The 19,401-nt window shown below is 48.4% G+C and overlaps 1 protein-coding gene across 1 annotated transcript in view; it reads left to right on the top strand.

Moving 5' to 3' along the window:
• Positions 1 to 9,421: 9,421 nt before the first annotated feature.
• The window catches only part of CREB3L1 (cAMP responsive element binding protein 3 like 1), a gene marked incomplete at both ends in the record, with an annotated part of 42,923 nt that continues 32,943 nt past the window's right edge, over positions 9,422 to 19,401 (top strand). The window contains one exon of the mRNA XM_082283082.1: positions 9,422 to 9,529. Within this exon, the coding sequence (XP_082139208.1) occupies positions 9,422 to 9,529 (108 nt within the window). The remainder of the gene's footprint in view (positions 9,530 to 19,401) is intronic.

Raw genomic sequence — 19,401 nt, 5'->3', positions numbered from 1 at the left:
GTGACTGTAGGAGGTAAGGTTAATTTCAAATCATCTGTGGTAGAAAAAAGACATGGCACCCCACATGGGGAAGCATTAAAGCTACAGAATGAGGATTAAGCTAGAAAACATTCCCCAGTCCTAGTGATCTATTTGAGAAGACTGGATTCTTGGCTCAATTGTTTTGTGCCCCTGTACAAGTCCAACAGGGTATATGCTGCCTCTTAGTGCAGCTCAGGTCAGTGGGACAGCACTCAAACACCTTCCTGTGTGCGTTGTGCTTGCTCACAAGCCAAACCAAAAACTGTAATTCAGAGCTAACTCAATGGGGGTGATGTAAAAATAATATGATTAAAACCAGTAAATGATGGTTTCCTAGGTTTGCCCGCCTATGTCGGAGCCAGCGGGGTGCATTTTCAACCAGTTCCCTGCAACTGTCAGAAGTCACCTAACAGCAGGGAAAGCAAGAAGCTTCCATGTTCCCAGGACTTCAGGTGCCCAGGCTTTGAGAAAACTGCTAAATCTTCTGAGATACTCGGAGAAAGAAAGATCTGGGAATACTGTTAGCCCTGGTTGCCATACAAACCAGAATCTCTCATTTCTCTAGTCCATCTTTTCCTAGAAGAACTGGCTGCTCACAGCTTGGATGGGTGGTCTCTTCAATGAGTAAAAAACTGGCTGCATGGCCAGGCCCAGACAGTTGTGGTGAATGGAGCTAAATCCATTTGGCAGCTGGTTTCTAGTAGTGTTCCCCAGGGCTCAGTTTTCGGGCTGGTCCTGTTTAACATCTTTATTGATGACTTCAACATTGGGATTGACAGCACTCTCAGTAAATTTGTAGACGACGCTAAGTTGTGTGGGAGTGTTGATCTGCTCAAGGGTAGGAAGGCTCTGCAGAGGAATCTGGACAGGCTCAATCAATAGACTGAGGACAACTGCATGAGGTTCAATAAGGCAAAGTCCCAGGTCCTGCACTTGGGTCACAAGAACCCCAGGCAGCACTACAGGCTGGGGGAAGAGGCTGGAAAACTGCCCAGCAGAAAAGGACCTGGGAGTGCTGGTCAGCAGTGGCTGAACGTGATCCAGTGTGTGTGTCCAGCTAGCCAAGGAGGCCAATGGCATCTGGCCTGTATCAAGAATAGTGTAGCCAGCAGAACAAGGGTGGTGATCACGCCCCTGTACTCGGCACTGGTGAGGTCACACCTCGAGTGCTGCATTCAGTTTTGAGCCTTTCACTTTAAAAATGATATTGAGTTGCTGGAGCATGTCCAGGTGGGGACTGATCTCTTCTACCATGCCTGCAGTGAAAGAACCAGAGGAAATGGCCTTAAGTTGAGAATGAGAAGATTCAGATTAAGAATTAGAAAAAAATTTTTCACTGTTAGGGTGGTCAGACATTGGAATAGGTTGCCCAGGGAAGTGGTGAAATCACCATCCCTGAAGGTGTTTAAGAGACATCTGGATCTATGCTGGGCGATATGATTTAGTGGTTTAAGGGTTACAGTGGTACTGCTGGTTGGATGTTTGGACTTGGTGATGTTAAAGGTCTCTTCCAACTTTGATGATTGTATGATCAGTGGATGTTAGAGATGCACAGGTGCAGAGCCACGGGCAGGGAGTTCTTGAGCACTTCAAAGACCCTCTTTCTTAGTGATGCTGCCTTTGGCCATGTTTCATGCTTCATGTTTGGGGCTGCTGCTATACTCAAGGTTTTGATTAATCAAAAGCTGTTACAGGAAATGGCAGCAGCAAAGGGACCTGCTCAATATACCAAGGAGACACAGGTGCTCTAGGACAGAGGACCCAGGGCCTCTACTGCCGCTGGGCATCTCTCTAGCAAGCATGAGGGATTTGCTCAGTAGGGCTTATGGAAGGCAGCTGACAATTTTTATTTCTTTATTTCAGATCTCAATCCATGCATGAAGAGCATGCCACACTTGGCAGCAGCTGTATGAGACTTGTTGATCCAGGTAGTCCCTCCCCTCCTTTTTGCAAGTTTAGAAAGTCACACTAGGGGCAACTTCATTCACCAGGGCTTCCCCCAAAGTAGTTCTTGCTCAGCAAGAGGGAAGTTAGTTGGCCCAGAGGCTGGGAGAGCAGCAAGGCCAGCTCCCAAGAACAACTGCATGCCCAAGTGGTGTAGACAGGTCCAGCCTCACTCGGCTTTCCTGCATCCAGCCCCAGCTCCATGCACCGCTTGGGCAGGGAGAGGAGGGCAGAGGAGTTCGCTGCCGAGAGTGACATGTCTGTGTGTGCCTGACAGCATCTGTTGCCGTGGCAATGCGTATTTGAGCCTGAGCCGAGCTGCATCTTCCCTGAAGTTGTGAATTGAGCTTAGCTTTATTTATTTAAAGGAACCATAACAAGTGAAAGAAAGACAAGAGACACATTACAAATCCCGTTGCACAGGACGTAGCCAAATGAGTCAGAGGCACTGCAGGCTTTAATCAGCCCACCTGACGTCAAACCTCTCCATCAGAGGAAAGTGCCGCCTGGAAATGTCAACATGCCCAAATGGAAAGGCCAGAAGGTAAATCTTTTCCTGTGCTCACTCACTGAGTAGAAAAGAACAATTAAAATTCAGCCAGTTCCCTAGACACATCTTAATAGCACTCTGATTGAACATTTTTCTCCTCCCGGTCCTCTCCCATCCCTGCTGTTAGCTGCCTGGGGACAAGGCCTATTGGTTTGAAAGATCTTTCTAATGTAGCATCAAACCCCAGATCCTGCAAGAACAAGGTGTTACCACCACCAACAAAAAAGGGCTCTGTAGGAAAATTTTGTCACTGAAGTGATCTCTCCCACAAACACTGCATTTGCTATGCCATGATAGTGGTTCTCAGTTTCACACATGTGAATGCCCAGGGGTAAAAAGAGCAACTTAGCTTGGACTTATGCCACTTGCCAACAGAAAGTTGGAATGAGGAAAAAAAGCAGCAAGAATGAGACCATTTTTTTGCCAGAGGTGTCAGCCCCCTGAGGGTAGGTCAACACCAACCCTGACAGATGCACCACAGCAATAGGAAATAGTCATGGGCTGTAACAGATGCATGATCTACTGGGAAGAAAAACCCTCTTGCATCCTTTCTAACAAAACTCAAATTTCGGGTCCCTGTGATACACAAAAGGTGAAAGGAGCCCCCAGCTTTGAATACCAGGAGCCTGTTCTTGAGTGTATATCCTAAGCTAGGTGCGCAAAAGGCAGAAGGGTCAGCCAAGGACACCTAAAGCTTTATCTGCCCCTTTGACAAACATCAAGCTAGGAAGCCTAGGGAAACCATCCATTCTGAGCGCAGTGGTGTTTGCCAGGGGTGACAAAGGGACACATGCAGACATCGGGGAAAACAAGCACCCAGAGAAGGAGGAAGGAAGGAAGAATGTAAACGCAAACCACACCACTTTAAAAGCAGGGCAGCATTCCAGTTCCTCCAAAGTGCTCCCCACACCCAGCACTGTACAGCAGCCAACCTGGTGGGCTTCTGATCTTCCCAAATCACTTAACACTTTTCCCTTTTATTTTTGTCCTAAATGTGTTTTGCTTTGGTGGCTGATCCTGGCTATGTGCCTGAGATGTTACACTGGGGTTGCTTTTCTCTAGGAGATGTCTGTAATGAAGGTTTCTTCCACCGTGTTCTCTTCCCCCGTAGTGAAAGTCTGTAATTACCACTGAGGGGTGAGGCAGACGGCACTGAAACAATGTCATTTGAATGGGGGTGAGACATGCCTGAATTGCTGGGTTGTGCTTTTCTCCTCACAGGACTTCTTGTGGATCTGGACCTTGCTTTTAACCCTTGGCAGTACAGGGAACATCATCCTCCCACTCCCCTGAGCAGCCTGTGTGTGCTGTATCTGCTTGGCTCTGACCAGGGCAGATTCTGTTGGATGTAGCCAAGATGAGAGTGTCCAACTTCTCCACCATGCTTGAGGGGTCAAGTGGCACAAATCCACATGGATAGCCCTCTAGTCATCGTGTGGGTAACTGGGAGTTTGGAGTTGACTCTATATGGCACATACAGTGTGTCAAAGCAGAGTTGTTGCCGTCCCTTGCCCTGACTCATCCAGTCCTGTTCCAGCAGCTCTTCAGCTGCCTCCTGTACCAAAGCCATTTGCTTCCCACTCCTTGATGCAAGGTGCCTTCTTGGGGTAAAATTCAGTCAGAGTATGCAGCTCTTCATCCTTCCTAGGGAAAGATTTGAGTTGTAGGAAATGGTTAGGAGAAATGTGGGAATACATCCCCCTAAGAATAGATCTTCAGGTTGTCTCCTGTGAAGCCTGCTTGGGTCCCTTTTGCAAGCAGGTCTTGCAACCATGAAGGCTAGAAGCCTAGTAAATAAAAAGCAGTGCATAGGAAACAGAGGCAGCCACCCTCTTCTGCTGTCCTGCAGCTTCCCATTCACACAGTGTCTTCAAATGCTAACAAATTGCTGGAAGGAGATGCTCTCGTACTGAAGTTACTCTTCACCCAGTCAGCCTGAAAGTTGTCTGATTCCCCAGGGAGATTGCCAGCCTATGCTCTTTCTGAGGTATAGAGCAGGAAGGGGAGATTGTATGTGACAAGGCAAAGGAACATTCTTAGCCTGCCATGAAGAAGTGAAGGAATTACAAAGAGAGTTTTCCTCCTGTATCAGTTACTTCCAAAGTGGTGAGTTTTCAGTTCTCATCTTTTGTTATAGTACCCATTTCCTATCTGGGGACTTTGCTTTCTGACATACTGGCAGAAAGACATACAGCCACAGGCAGCTCAGCCACATTCCCAGGAGTCTAAAGGGGTTCTGTGAAGGGATGTTTCTGGGGTCCAGTGTCTTGTATTCAAGACTTTCTTTTTCCTAGGTCTTTCCTCCTTCCTTGCCTGTCACTCGCTCCTTGTTTGCAAGGCTGATTTAAATCTATCCAAGGGCCCCAAGTTTACCTCAGAAAGAATAATAATTGCAGTGCTGAGCTCTGTGGCTTCCCTTTCATTCCCCACATAGCATTAGGGTGCTCACTGAAACCACAGCATTCATGGATTCTTGCCATATGCAAACATGCAATTAATACACTCTTCACTTTCCCCTCTACTTCCTTAGCAAGATGGGGGGAAAAAAGCACAAGTTGTGCTGCACATTTCCTTATGACACACACACACGTGTGTCTGCACTTTTCTGCAGTGCTCCAGCATGGCTCACACCTACCTGGATTTGGTGGTCATTGATGAAATGTGTCTGCTTGCAGGTAGACATTTAATTTGATGTGCTGTGTATCCACATACAAACCAACATGCAGAACACAATTCATTCCCTCTTTTTAGCTGTGGCAGCAGATCTATGAACACTCTGATTTCACAGGTGTTACCCCCTTCTGTTTTTAGCAGGGAGCTGCAATGGGTGTGATCTCCTCCCTGAGAGCTGGCTCTCCTCCCTGTCCCACTGCTGCTTGCTGGTGGTGGGAGCAGTGTGCTGGGTACCTGGCTGGGAGCACACACAGGATGAGGAAGGAAATGGAAAGCAGCTGAAGCTGGCTGGAGGGAGAAGTGTGTGTGCAAGAGAGAGAGTTTAAACCAGCCACTGGAGGGAAATTGAAAGGGAGACAGATTTCCTGGATGAGGCAGGGCTGTGGATCAGAGGGCAAAGAAAAGCTCCAGCAATTGCAAGTCCTTCCTCAAAAGTTACCTTTTACTAGAGAATGTTTTGCTGTATCACTCCCTATCTTGACTTTTTCCTGGGTTTTTAATTGTCCCCATAAAAACCTAAATGAAGAAATCACAGCCCAAGGGTTAGATATGTAACTGCTTGTGCCCCCACACATGACCTGATTCCTAAGAGCTTGTCTGGGGACTGTAGTACCTCTTCTCTGAACTAGGCTGAAAGTCCCATTTTCATCCTCACCGTGTTCTCAGTGGGCCTTCAGGAGCAGAGGGGACCTACAACGCAGCACTTGCTCCCTCTGTCCATGGTGCACAAAACAGTGAGCAAAACCACACCAAAGCAATATATGGAGAAGTAATCACATCCAGGAAAAAGACAAAGTGAAATGAATGCAGGACTGTTGCAAAGAGCTACTGAAGGGCCAAAGTATGGAGCCTGCTTGACTCCAGAAAACCTTCAAGGCTAGGAAGATAGCTTGTGGCAGAAACTGTCTATTCCATCCACATGAACACCAACACTGGAAAAATAAACAGGACAAATGGTATCTTTCACAGACACTAAGTAAAAGCTTGTCTTTGGTGGCAGTCCTAAAGAGTCAGCCTGACCACCAAAGCAACGCAGTTCTAACAGCATGAATCATTCCCAAACCAGCTGTCCAGGCTGCAAACACTAGGCAGATAACCCCTCCTGTAACAACAGAGCCTGCATGCAGCAGACCAAAAATCACTGACATTTCACCCTACATTCCTCAAGACACACTCATCCTCAAAGAGCCTGTGAAACCTCCTGGCACAGTCCTGGCTTGGGGAACCAAAAGCTTCAGCTTGGCATGTTGCAGAATGGCCTGAATTGCTGTCCACATGTTCAAGCCCAGGGTCTGCTTACCTTGTCTTGTGTGTCTTGCTCACAACAATGCAGGATGAAGGCAAAGCAAATGCAAACTGGTATGATGAGAGACTTGCAGTTCTCACTCCATGGGCATAAGGGCAAGCAGTGGAAGCAGGACCAGGCAGAATGGAGCACAGGAGAGCAGGATCCCTTTCTTATGAGAAATAGACTGATGATTCACTTCTCAGCAGTGATAAAATTAGCTTGGTTGATCATATATGTGCATTTGTAGTATCAAATATTGTGAGGCCAGGAAGCCTTACCTGTTGTCAGTTTGACTTGTTCAGCCTGAACATACTTGATTGCTATTTCAATCTCCTGCTGTAATCAGATTGCACATAAATCTAAGTATAAAATCAGAGAAAACTGGGCTGAAAAGGAATTTGAACAATCATGTAATTCAGTCCCTGGCCCAAGGCTGCTTCCTGCTCTGCTGTATCCATGTCCCAAGAGATGGCTGCAGAACCTGGTTTTAAAGATGCTCTAGTAAGGGTGATGCACTGTTCAAGTGTTGCAAGTGCTGCAGTTGCCAGGCCTCTGCTTCAGCAGTGACGCTCAGCCTGTCCTTTTCTCCCCTCACTGCAGGCACCCCTGGCCAGCTGCAGCAGCTGAATTTTCTGAATTGCAATCACCTCCCCTCACCCATCAACAATTTACCTGTTTCCAGGTCTCTTCTGGAACACAAAACTGCTTGCCTACAGAAATACCTCTCCTTTTTGGCTCCAGAGGGTCAGCAGCAACACTCTCTGATTACCTAGGTGACATTTCCATTGCCTTAAGTGAACTGCGCTCATGTCTGACAAAAGCAAAATGTCCATTTCAAAACTCTACACAAGTGCTAGGGATGGGGGTCCCCATCAGAGCTCTCCAAGATGGGACAGAGCAGCTCTCCAGTTCAACACCAAAACAGGATATTTCTTACAATTCTTTCTTGCCTGCAAAGATGCAGCAGTGATAGGCAGAGAAGCTGCATCCAGGCAGTTACGCTCAGTACTAAAAGCACTGAATAGAAGCAGCGTTTCAGACCAGGCAATTTCATTTATTTTCTGAGATATTTTAATCTTCAGAATGGATTTCACAGCTCCTATCCGACTGTGCCAAAGCATTTTCCCTTCAGAGCACAGACAAACAAGTGAGGTTTACTTTGCTTGACCTTTTCTGATGACACTGCCACCCATGCTGTGCAAACCGTCACTGACACCATCTGAGCTTCCTCAGCCTGAGGAATAAATACAGTGTGTGTCCTGAGAAGAGGCTTCCTTGTGTTAGCTTGGGCGAGGCACTGAACCAGAAACTCTTGGTTTCACCAGCGAGTCTTCGTAGTTAGGGCAGCAATATCCAGGTTTGGATAGTGACAGGAGGTGAAGCTACCCCTGCTGTAGCTCTGTCCATGCTCTGTGACCCTGAGCTGTCACTCCATTGTAGGACTCAGTCCATCTACTCCTTGCACCTGAGAACCCTGCTGACTGGGATGTTAAAGGAAAGATGTCTTACCCCTTGCTTGGAGACAGGTTTACTTCTTGCTGAAGGGTCTGGATATATTTCTTCTTCCTATCTTACAGTGGCAAAGGTTTTTGTGTTTTCCCCTTTAAACCCACTGGCATCCACATTAACAGAGAGGTTTCTTTACCATTCAGGAAGTAGGAACAGCATTATTTTCTCAGCACAACTCCATCCTGGCTGAATTTATGTCTCTGACCTTTTACCCAAAGGCTCTTTACACTTGACTGAAACATAAGGTAAAAGTAAATGTAACTGAAAGAGCTCATTGTGTGTGTAAGTATAAAGGCTTTTGTGTGCAGGATGTGGCTGCTTGTGCAACCAGTAGCCAAAGAGCACCTTGGGTTGTGCTGTTAGTTCTGACACCCATGGAGAATGTGGAGCAAGAACCTGGATGGATGAAAACCCCGTGTCCAGTTCAAGCACAGGCTCCAGACAGCTCCAAATCAGCACTTTTTTGCCAGGACCCTCACAGCTGGCAACTTCCAGCCAGGTTTCCTCCAGGAGAGATGCACTGCTGTCTTTGGGGTTTTCTCTCCAGATGCTTGTGACCAAGAAAGCCCCTCCTTGGAGCTGGGGCTCCAGTCTGTTCTCTGGGGAGCCATGAAAGCAGGGACAGATTAATAAAACACCACGACTTCTTCAACGGGATTATTATAAGTGGTTTTCCTGAGTATTGGTTGGAGTAATGATCAGAGAAGACAGGGAGATCCATAATCCTATTTATCTTAAACCATATAATCTTCCTGAAGCCCTTAAATGGTGCCCAACTCTTTAATTACAGAGTAGCCACATGTGCTGCTGCAGACAGGCCTACCTGAAAGCCCGCTGCGGGGAGTGGGGGCAAGGAGACCTCCCTACCGGCTGCCCTTCAGGCTCCGACCCCGCGGAATGCCCATCTTTCCCGGCGCTGCTCCCCGAGGGATGCAGAGGAGCCACCAAAGCCGGGCGGCCGGCTGCTGGAAGGAGGGTTTGTTCAGTTCGTCAAACTGACACGGCTCTGCCGGGGACCAGCAGCGCCCTCGGGTCCCTCCGCAGCGCCGGGAAGAGCGAGGGAGCCCCGGGGAGCCCCGGGGAGCCCCGAGCAGCCGCCGACCTCGCCCCCCCCCCCCCCCGCCCGCGCTGCGAGGGCTGCCCCGGAGGCGGGGGCGCTGCCTCGAAGGGGTGTCTGCGCGGGAAGTCCCGCCCCGGCGGCTCCCGGAGAGCGGCGGGGGCGTGCCGCGGCCGCCCGCCGGCCCCTCGGCAGCGGGGCACTGACAGCCGCCCCGAGCGGCACCGGCGCGGCGCTCCGCTCCCCTGCCCGCCCGGCGGTCGCTGCCGCCCCGCCGCCCATGGACCGCCGCCGCCGGGGGGCGGGCGGGAGCGTGCGGCCGCAGTGAGCCCGGCCGGCCGAGCGCGGGGGGCGGCCGAGCCCCGGCGCCGCGGGCACCATGGACAGTATCCTGGAGCCCTTCCCCGCCGAGCGGCTCTTCCCCGCCGCCGGCACAGGCTTCCTCGACTTCGGCGACTTCAGCGAGGCGGACTTCCTCAGCAATGTGGTAAGGGACCGCCGGCAGCACCCCAGCTCCGGCGGGCCGGCGCCTGCAGCGGGGACGGGACACGGCGGCGGGCTCTCCTCGGTCCCCGCCCTGCCCCGGGGTGCCCCGGAGATGCTGGTGGCCGGGTGCCCGCCGTCGCACACGGCCAGCGCCCCCCTGAACCGGCCCTGCCGCTGTTACCCCGAGGAGACCCCGCCGGGGAATCTCAGGGCTGTTCTGCACTACGGTTTTATGAGCCTGATGGCTGGGGAGACGTGTGCGGTGCCAGGCGGGGACTGTAGACCTGCCGTGTGTGAGCTCGGGAAGCACCGGAGGCACGGCCGGTTGCCGTCGGGAGAGCCTTGGGCTCAGTGCCTCCACTCTCCTTTGCCTGTAACTTTTCCTCTGAGTGGTATTTGGGAGATGAAGCATCTGCCGCTTGGCGCTTAGGCTGGGCTGATTTACTTTGGAGAGAAGGGTGAGGGGGAAGAGTGACTTGGGAGGAAAATGTGTTGCCAGTCTCAAGAAACCAAAGGGGCATTGTTCACCTCTAGGGAAACTGCCCAGCCTCTCCTGGGAGTCAGGCGAGTCCTCAGTCCAGCAGCTCTCCCTGAGAGCAAGCACAGACTCTTTGCTCTACAAGCCCGAGCTTTCTATGGGAGTTTGTGCTGCGGATCCTGCAGCCTCTCTGCCAGGCAGGACCCAGCCCTGAAGCTGAAGTGGGAAGGGCCCTACCCCAGAGGTGGTTTGGAGCGAGGGTATCCGGCGCTGGGCAGCGGGGCACTGCCCGAACGCGAGGCTCTGCCGGCCTCTGAGCGGCTGCAGCCGTGGGGCAGTGTGCCTGCCCCGGACAGAGATCTGAACAATGGCTTGTTACTCCCCTTTCACAGTACTGGCACCTCCCGCGTTCCCGGTATAGCATTGTGAGCGTCTCTGAGGACTACCCTTGCAGTGGGAGCATGGAACAGGGAGAGGGTGAATCCACTTACGCTTTGCTACGCAAAAGATATCTAAAGCCTTTTATGCTGCCTCCTTTGTGAGGAAGACAGTAGAGATGCAAAATTTGCATAAATATTAAGTGCACTGCACCAAGCAGAGGCACACATAGTCTGGAAAAGAGATTATGCAGGCAGCCCCATCTCTCAGAGATCTTGCCAGCTCCTAATTTCTGAGATACCACTGTGCCTCAAGGACTGATTCCACTGGGCTCTACCAGAGGCAACAGAGTCCTGCAGTGTTCAGGCAGACCTTCCAATGGCACATCACCCCAAGACTGAGCGCTCGCCTTGCCTGCCCATATCTGAGAGACCTGTTGCTAGGAGTTTTGTGCTTTCCCTAATTCTGTACACATCCAGTGTGGATGAAGCTATGCTGGTAGGAAGTGCTTTATGCCAAGATCATTTATTCCTTTATCAAAATGAAAATAGTATGTATTGGCACCAGCCCCTTTACCCAGATGCAACATGGGCTGCAGTCAGAAGTCAGGGAACCCCTAACCAATATAGGTGATACCTTTTAATAGTTAAACACAACTGCCTGCAAGCAGACCCTGTGAAAAAGAAGCTTTTGTGTAAGAGTGCCATCTGGTGCCACCTGCCAGGACAGTGTGTTTAAAGTGTGTGGTGGCCATGGGCAGGCTGGCTCTGTCCTGCCTCGTTTAAACGGCTTTTCTGCTTGGAGAGCTGCTTCTGGAGGCAGCTTGCCCTTGTCGTCTCATTAACTACGTTGCAGTGACTCAGGCATCGTTGTGCTCAGCTGAGAGCAGAAAGGCTCTTTTTTAAAGGCTTTTTTTTTTCCCTGTGGATTTTTTCCCCAACTGCCAGCACCACAAACTTCTGCTGGAGTGAGAGAGTCAAGCTCAAACCTTCTTTTCCTGCAGATGATACATATAAGAGATTCTGTAGCCACTTCTCGCCTACCAAACCTGTTGCTGGTACAAGAGCCAGAACATAATACATCAACCCTCTTTGTTCTCGCTCTGCATGACAATGGGGAGGATGGAAGAAATGCACTTGGATTTTCTTATAAAATCCAGCAAATCTCTTGGGATCTTGAAATGCGTGGAGAAGTTCTTTTTACATAGAACTGTGCAAAGCATCACCGTGCACAATAGCTCACAAAGTTGCCAGTGCCTTTGCTTCAAAGATTGGCAAACTTTTCCAGATATTGTTCAGCAGGCATTTTTCTTAAAACAGGCCAGGAATTTTGGCCATAAAATGTCAGTATGGAACTTTTCCTGAGTATGATTTCCTCTTTTCAGAAAGGAAGCAGAAAGAAGAGATGGATGAACCTTACTGCAGGGTCTGTGCTCCTTTGGGGCAAGAATTGCCTGTGTCTACTCTCTTTTCCTCAACCTTGACAGTCCTAATGAGTCATCTTGATCTTTAAAAAATGGTTCTCTGTATTGTTCATCTGAAGCTGTGACAAAGAATTAATTAAAGCGCATCTGTAGATGCATCTTTGTAAAGGTCTGTGTGCTTGCAACAGAAAAAAAATTGAAGTGTGGGGGCTGCCATTCAGCGACATTTGCCCAGGTTGTAGGAATAGGTTGACAGAAACCTCATGAAATTCAGCAAAAACAAATCCTGACTCCTGCCCTGGGATGGATGGATGGATGGATGGATGGATGGATGGATGGATGGATGGATGTACTGAGCCACCACGGGTCATGGGCCACTGGTGCACCCTGGTAGCAAAGGCAGCTAGGAGCAGGAATGAGGTGGTGGATAGACACAGGGAAGTGATTATCCCCTTTTTCTTGAGAATCATAAAACTGTGTCTGAGATACAGTGTCCAGTTATGGGCTGCCTGATACCAGAAAGACATGATAAATCTGAGTGCATCAAGGGGATTGTCACCAAGGTAACTGGGAGATGGATAATTTCTCCTGTGAGGAATAGCTGAGGGAGTTGGACTTCCTCAGCTGGAGAAGAGGCAGCTCCAGGAGGACCTAGGAGAAGCCTACCTGCACAGCTGAGGAAGTTACTGAGAAGATGGAGCCAGGGTCTTTCATAAGTGCATGGCAGGAGGGTGAGTGGTCATAAATTGGAACGGGGGAGGTTTAGACTGGGTATAAGGAACTAATTTATCACTGTGAGGATTTGGGGGGTTTTTTGAAAATCTTACAGGAGTGGTATCTGCTTGTTGATTGGAGGGAAAATCTCCAAAGGACACAAAATGCCTCTCTTGACTTAGCTTCTGCTAACCAGGCTTACATAGGATGGCTGCTAACAGCACTGTCAGTCTCCTTTTGCTCAAGAGGCCACATACTGCTCTTGAACTTAGGCAACTTTGCTCATCTTTTTTTCCCAGAAGGACCTACCATACATGAAGCTAATCCTTCATGCAGTGCCTGTTTATCAGTTTCACCCATTTGAGTCCTGCCCAGTCCACCATTTCTGATCATTTCTGCAAGCAGCCATCTACTTGCTTACGGTCTCTTACAACTACACTCAGAGAGCTCTTACTTTCTCGTTCAGCTCTTATCAGTGCTGTGAAACTCTTCAAAAGATTTATCTTTTGAGTCAGATTCACCACTGTGCTTCACTGGGTTTGTGACACTGGTGTCAGAATGAAGCCAGAATAAACCAACCAAACAGGAGTCATGTGTTTCTTTTTAACCCAGTACCCCAGTGGGTTTGTTTCTTCCCTCTGTTTCTGTGTTTTATAGTGCAAAAAAGACCTTCAAAGATGACTTTTGATATTTACATAAACACAGCTTTATTTTGACTCTGTGCTTTTCAAAGCATATACTTCACCTCCTTCAAGAGACATCAAGGCAAGAAAATAACCTGCATGCTTGCTCAGGTCTCCACTGTTAGAAGCTGCAGAATGGCTGTTCAGGCTGCCTCAGGAGAGCTAACCCAGCTCCTCTGGGGAATGCACAGTAACACACTCTTTTACTGTGTGATCCTGTATGCCCAGGCAATGTGACAGTTGGCATTTTCTGGAGCCTACAAAGGGACAGCAGAAGGGCAGAAGAACTGCTTGTCTCTGAGGTTTGCTCCTTGAGTGCAAACTGGATGTTGGGCTTACTGTGTGCTCTTTCCTTCAATATCATCCTGGCCTGCAGGAGGAAGAGAGTGGCAGAACTGTATGTAGAGAGCTGGCTGAGAGTGGTGCTGGTGAAACTCATAGGGGAAGCTTCCCCTGAAGATGAAGAGAGGCTATTTACCATGGATGACTGTCACACTCACAGGAAGCCTGTACACACTTTTATTCCTCTTATGCCTACTACAGGGACACAAATAGCACTTAAGTGGTGCTTAGGTGTTGGACTGACCTTTGGTTTGAGTGAGTTTCATACTCTGTAAACTCTCTCTCACCAGCTCAGTGCACAGTGAGGATGGAGAGCTCAGGCAGATTTGGTCACCCACTTCATATCCCTTGCAGTTGCTAGACAGGGGAGCTCTGCTGTAATGGGAGGCTGGGTCTCCAGGACTGATGGTAAATCTCTCATTGGGACACATGCAGCATTTTGGCCCTCTATTCCCATGCCTGGTAAAATTTGGTCAGTAACACATTTATGGTTAGTCTGCCAAGTACTGGATATGGAGAAGCTATTTTCTTTAAATTTTAGTTGGAACTTGCCAGCCAGATTCCTGTAGGGTCTGGAGCAGAGACCTGATAGGGCCATCAGACCTGTTCTGATGGAAATGAATCCTAAGATAGCAGTTCCCATGTCTTTCTATCTCATTAGTCTCTTTGGATCCATCTCATGGTTTCTCCACTTCATGTCCCTGCTGCTCCTTACTGTCTCATGGTGGGACTTACACTTGCAGAAGTGCTAGCAGCAGGATGAAACCAGAGCTGAACGTGGGTCCATGGGTCTCTGAGTCTGGGTCTCTGATCATCATCGCCACCAGGAAAAATGTTTCCCTTTTGGTAACGAAGAGGGAAAGAGACTTGAACTTCATTTAGAAGACTCTAGGTCAATACTTTGTCCAGAGACTGTGGATCATTTGTGTGTCTTACCTGCCAGGAAATTTATAAACATTTGGGATACTCTTCCTAAATAAACACATTCATCTGTTGGACAACTGCCTGCATGTGCTGGGAACCCATTGTCCTAAGTTATCATCTCAGCCAAAGTGGTAGAACCCGTTAACTGCGCTCCTGGGCCAGAACTAGGACAGAGGCTGCAACTTAGAGCAGGAGTGAAGGAAGGCATATGTCCAAAACAGGGTTAATCACTGGAGACAGAGCCGTCATCTTGGTGGGGAGAAGCAGGAAGGTCTTTAGTGAAGTGCTTGCAGAGTAAACAAAGGGAGGGTTTGGCAGGAGATGGAAGTACATCTGTGCACACAGTCCACTCCCACCGAGGGAGGGTGTCAGCAGCACCAGCTGGGAGTGCTGGGGTTTTGTACTGCTCAGGCCATGTCTGCCAGGTGATCCTCATCCCCTCTGGCATAAGGCAGCCATTCAATGCCACCACCACTTTCAGAGAAGGACAAACCTGGGGTCTCATTTGTATAGATCGGACTGTAGAAAACCTCTAAGGTCCACTGTACCTCCTCCTGGTACCAGTACAAGTGGCCAAGCTTGTTCTGTATGGTGGCTTCAGAAGCCACCATACAGTGTGTGGTGGCTCCTGAACTTAATGAAATGTGTTGTGTTCATCAATGCAAAATGTCTTCTGCTACCCAGAAGCTCATCTGATACTGCACTGGTCCATCCCATGCTGCTCTCGTCTCATCCATGACTGGTGCTGTGCTGGTCCCATTGGTGCTGTACTGTTCTGCTAAAGCCTGAAATGGAGCTGTCTCTGGTAGAGCAGGGATCAGGAAAGAAGAGCATTTTCTGAAGCAACCCCTTAAAGGGGAATTTAGAACTAGGGATTTCATAGCCACAGTTGTAGCTGAACTATTTAAAATATGGCCAAGCTGACACTTCTGTGACTTACTGCTGTGTTTCCTCTGAGAAACATTATTCCTGTGCTTGCTCTCTTTTTCTCTAAGCATTTCTCCATAGGTTTTAAGGTAGTATTTAATTAGCATTTATTAATTACTTATTTATTATTTAAAGAATTCTCAGTGTTAAAGGAAGCAAATGAAAATCCTTAACTCTCTGGAGCTGTCTCCGGGACAGTCACGTGGGAGATTCTCTGCGCATAACCACAGGCAGGAATGTTCTTGATACAGCAATTTGATTCTCAAGACTCACTTGTACCAGTGCATTTCAAGGAAGGGATGAGTCAACCCACTAAAGCTTATGCATCCTTGTCCAGTTGTGGACAGACTGTAAGAAACCAGATGGTTCACAAAAGCCAGTTGGTGACTGTCCTTGCTGCAGAGTTACAGGAAAACAGGTAAGACAGCAGCAATGAAGCAAACCATTACAGCTCACCTAAGAAATGCCCAAAACCTGTCTCTTGGCCTAATTTGGCTCAGAGATTTCTCAGGGAAATTCCAGGTCTGTGCAGCAAGGTACAATGCAGTCACCTATGCTTCACAGGCAACCTTGTGGCCAGCATTGTTCTTCTTCAGGAGGAGCCAAGTGTGTTAGGTCCTCAACTTCAAGCCAGTCTTAGTCCTGGGATTACTACATCCTAACAATCCCAGCTTTCTGCCAGGGACTGTATTTACACATCTGAACTGCTGGGACTTCAAGTCTCCGCATGGGAGATGAGAAGTGAGAACAAGGGTGGAACCAAAGCCACGTTTCTCAGCTGATCCCCATGCTGGCACCATCTTTGTCCCGCTGCAGCAGGTGACTTTTGTGCGAGCACCCTCAATGTAGTTTGGTATCCTCTGACTGAAATCATCGATCCAGTTTTCAGCCTGGCACTAGGACAGAGTGGGTGCTTGCATGGAGCTCTTCTCTTACTTTTTCCTCTATCTGGAGCTTAACTTGTGTTGTAAGTTGCTAGGTGTTTCCTTGGGTTGGTGTCTGCATGTTTTGCAACGTTCCTCAGAGCAGAAATAGCTGAAAGGTTGTGAAGAGCCAAGGGCATGGCCAGAGTGGCAGGGGACTGCAGGTAGCATGCTGAAAGGCAGGCTGTGTCTTTCAACCCAGTTGTTCCCTGCAGCTGCCATGCAGTATTTACATCTATCTACCTTATTTCCAGCTGCTCAAGAAAACAAATTTTACTTCTGCTTTCCTGTAGGGTTACGTCATTCAAAGTTTTCCTTTCCTGTAGTTTCCTGAACTGACCTGAACACTCCAGCCTTATCCTCTCACCCACCCCTTTCTGACTTCTTTACCTACCTTCTTTTCTCTTTCTTTGTATCTCTCCTTTGACTTTTAGTTTCTTAAACCTGTCCAGGGCTATCTGCTTTTGAAATCATGTGGTGCTGCTCTGGTCTGGTCTGTGTCCAAGTGATAGATGCTTGACACTGATCTTGAGACATTGATTAGCCAGAACAAGATCTCATGAAGGTTAGAAGTGCACATATTGACAAACTCTTTCACTCCTTTCTTACTTGTCCTATTTTATCTTCTCACTTTCTAAGACTGCTGAAATTCCCCGTACAGCACTATGCAAGGCTATTCTCCCTGAAACTAGTATGTAATCTAAACCAGTACTGGAGTAATTACTACCATCTTTAGAGCTCAAAGGTGATGCCTTATGTGAGGTCATTTATTACGATCACTGTTCAGGCTGTTCCAGAGGAAATTCACCCCTGACTACCTCAGCGAAGTTGCTTTTGGCTTCTTTACACTGTGACTTTGTCTTGATTAGGAAAAATGTTCATTTAGGTCAGTCTGGCTGACCTGATTAGCAAAGCCTGCTCAAAATGCAGTTAGCATTTTTTCTAGAATAGATGCAAAACATACTGCATTCAGCTGAGCAATCTGTGTCAGGAGTTCCCCTGCAACAGCAATGTCAGGGCTCCCTTGGGAGGAACCTGGCAGCTAAGGCTGGAGGAATACTACAACTTGGGCCTGACACCGTGTTACACAGGAGGGAACTGGATGCTACACTGGTTGTGGACATTCCTGTTGGATTGTCAGCATCCCTCCTGCAGGTGAGTTTTCTTAGACCAATGCCCAAACAACATCCCCCATGCTGACTCCCCACCAGAGTGTCATGGGGTCACTGGCTCCTCCTCTCAATGGCATGGCATGTCCAGGGGGAACATTGTAGCTCAAGAATAACCCATCTCTGCTGTTCGAGGCACAGGGGATCCACCATGAGAACCTGCTCCTGGCTCTGCAATATTTGCAGCCCTCTTTCTACTTGGAGGAGAGCTGTCCCTTCCAGAAGAGAAAGAGGTAGAGGGAGACCAGGATGAAGAAGAGGACCCAGTTACAGAGCCTCAAGAGTTAATTGTTGCATGTCAGAGCAGCTTGATGTTAAATGAGTCTGATAAACTCATGACAGTTGAAGGAAGGAGCTGGGCAGGTGCTTTTGGCTAAGCTTACTGCTGTCCCGGGGGGAGGGACTGCAAGCCAGGCAGCTCAGGAAGGAGGAAACCAGCTCTGACATTTGTAAAGACTGTTGATGGAAGGTTTCTTTCAAAGACTTTTCAGTCTCTCAATCTGAGAGTTCTTTGCCCAGGGACTGCTGGAAATGTGGCTCGTCTTTCCAAGCAAATGTGGCAGACTCTCTGAGTTGATGAGGTGCTGTTGAGCCACAAATACTGAATTGCCAATTGAATGATGTTGGGTTTGTTTTTGTTATGTTGTTCCTGTCTTTATGGACAGTGGTGCAGTGAGGTTGTTGGGAATGGGAGAACTGTATTTTAGTCTCAGCTCTGCCAGTTTCTTAGTGTGTGATCCTCAGGGTGTCACTTGCAGTGATGCAGCTTTTGCTCACTGTAAAAAACTGCACATCCTTATTCTTACTGAAAAGGAGCAGCGTCATCAATGGGTGAAGCAGATTAACAAAAACTAAGACTGGAGTGAAGTTTTGCTAATAAGTATCTGCCAGGAAAGGTTCATAGGAGCTATTACTTTGCTTCCCTGATTGGATTCATTTTGAATGACTTTGCAGCTATACATGATATTTGCCACATTTTCAGTTTGGCTGATCTATTCTCCACTGAAATCCCAGCTACCCTTCACCCCTCTCCTGTTCCTTATCCCTGTGGACTGCACGTGTCTCACTCTGACCTCAGATACTTCAAGGTAATTCAGAGTAATCTTTATGTGTCATTATGAATGACTGTTGGTCAGCAACAGGATTTAAACTAAAGTACTTTTGGCCCATGCTGTTGCTGGCTTGACCACTGTGGGCCTTACGGAAAACCAAACAATTTGTGCTTTATAAATCCAGTGAATGGGCTGTACTCATACCTCATCCTCCACTGTACAACCAAATCCTGGCTCGGGCACAAAACCCATCTTCTCCCTCAGTTTGGTGCAACTTGCTGAGAGCACCCTGTTACATTTTTGCCCCAAACTGCTGCATGGTCAGTGCTGGGCTGAGTTCCCAGGCTCCCAAACCATGTCTCTGCTGGTCTGTAAATGAGAAGGAGGTAACAAGCTGAAAATACCAGAATGTCATGGCTTTGTCAGTCACTAGCAGGACATTCAAGACCCATGTCAGTCCCTCCTGCTGCTCAGTGCATGGTTTTGCACTTTCCCTTTCTTTGGAGGTGCCTTTTCTTTGCAGTAACTCTGTCTGGCCTGTTGTAAAGTTAGGATCACCATCATCCATTGGGAAGAGTAATGCAGAGGTTGCTTTTCCATCCTCTGATGCTTACCTCCTGCTCTTCAGGTTTTGTCAAATATAGTTGGCAGCAATCCAGCAGCTGGATTAGCAGTAATTAATGAGCAAATGCCTGCAGCCCTTTTTCAGACCTGGCAAAGCACATACCTTTCTCTTTTTTCTTACATAGTTTTGAGCCCTTTTTTATCATGCTGGGAGAGAGCTGAGTAGCAGCAGATGCTGCTCTGGTCAATACTGGGGCTGAACAGACGCTGCTGCGCTCCTTTCTTTGCTGATAATT

Source organism: Coloeus monedula, assembly GCF_965178545.1.
Source record: "Coloeus monedula genome assembly, chromosome: 6".
NCBI classification, from domain to species: Eukaryota; Metazoa; Chordata; class Aves; order Passeriformes; family Corvidae; genus Coloeus; species Coloeus monedula.
The sequence above is the reverse complement of the archived record's forward strand: the minus strand, read 5'-3'. Positions and strand labels throughout refer to the sequence as shown.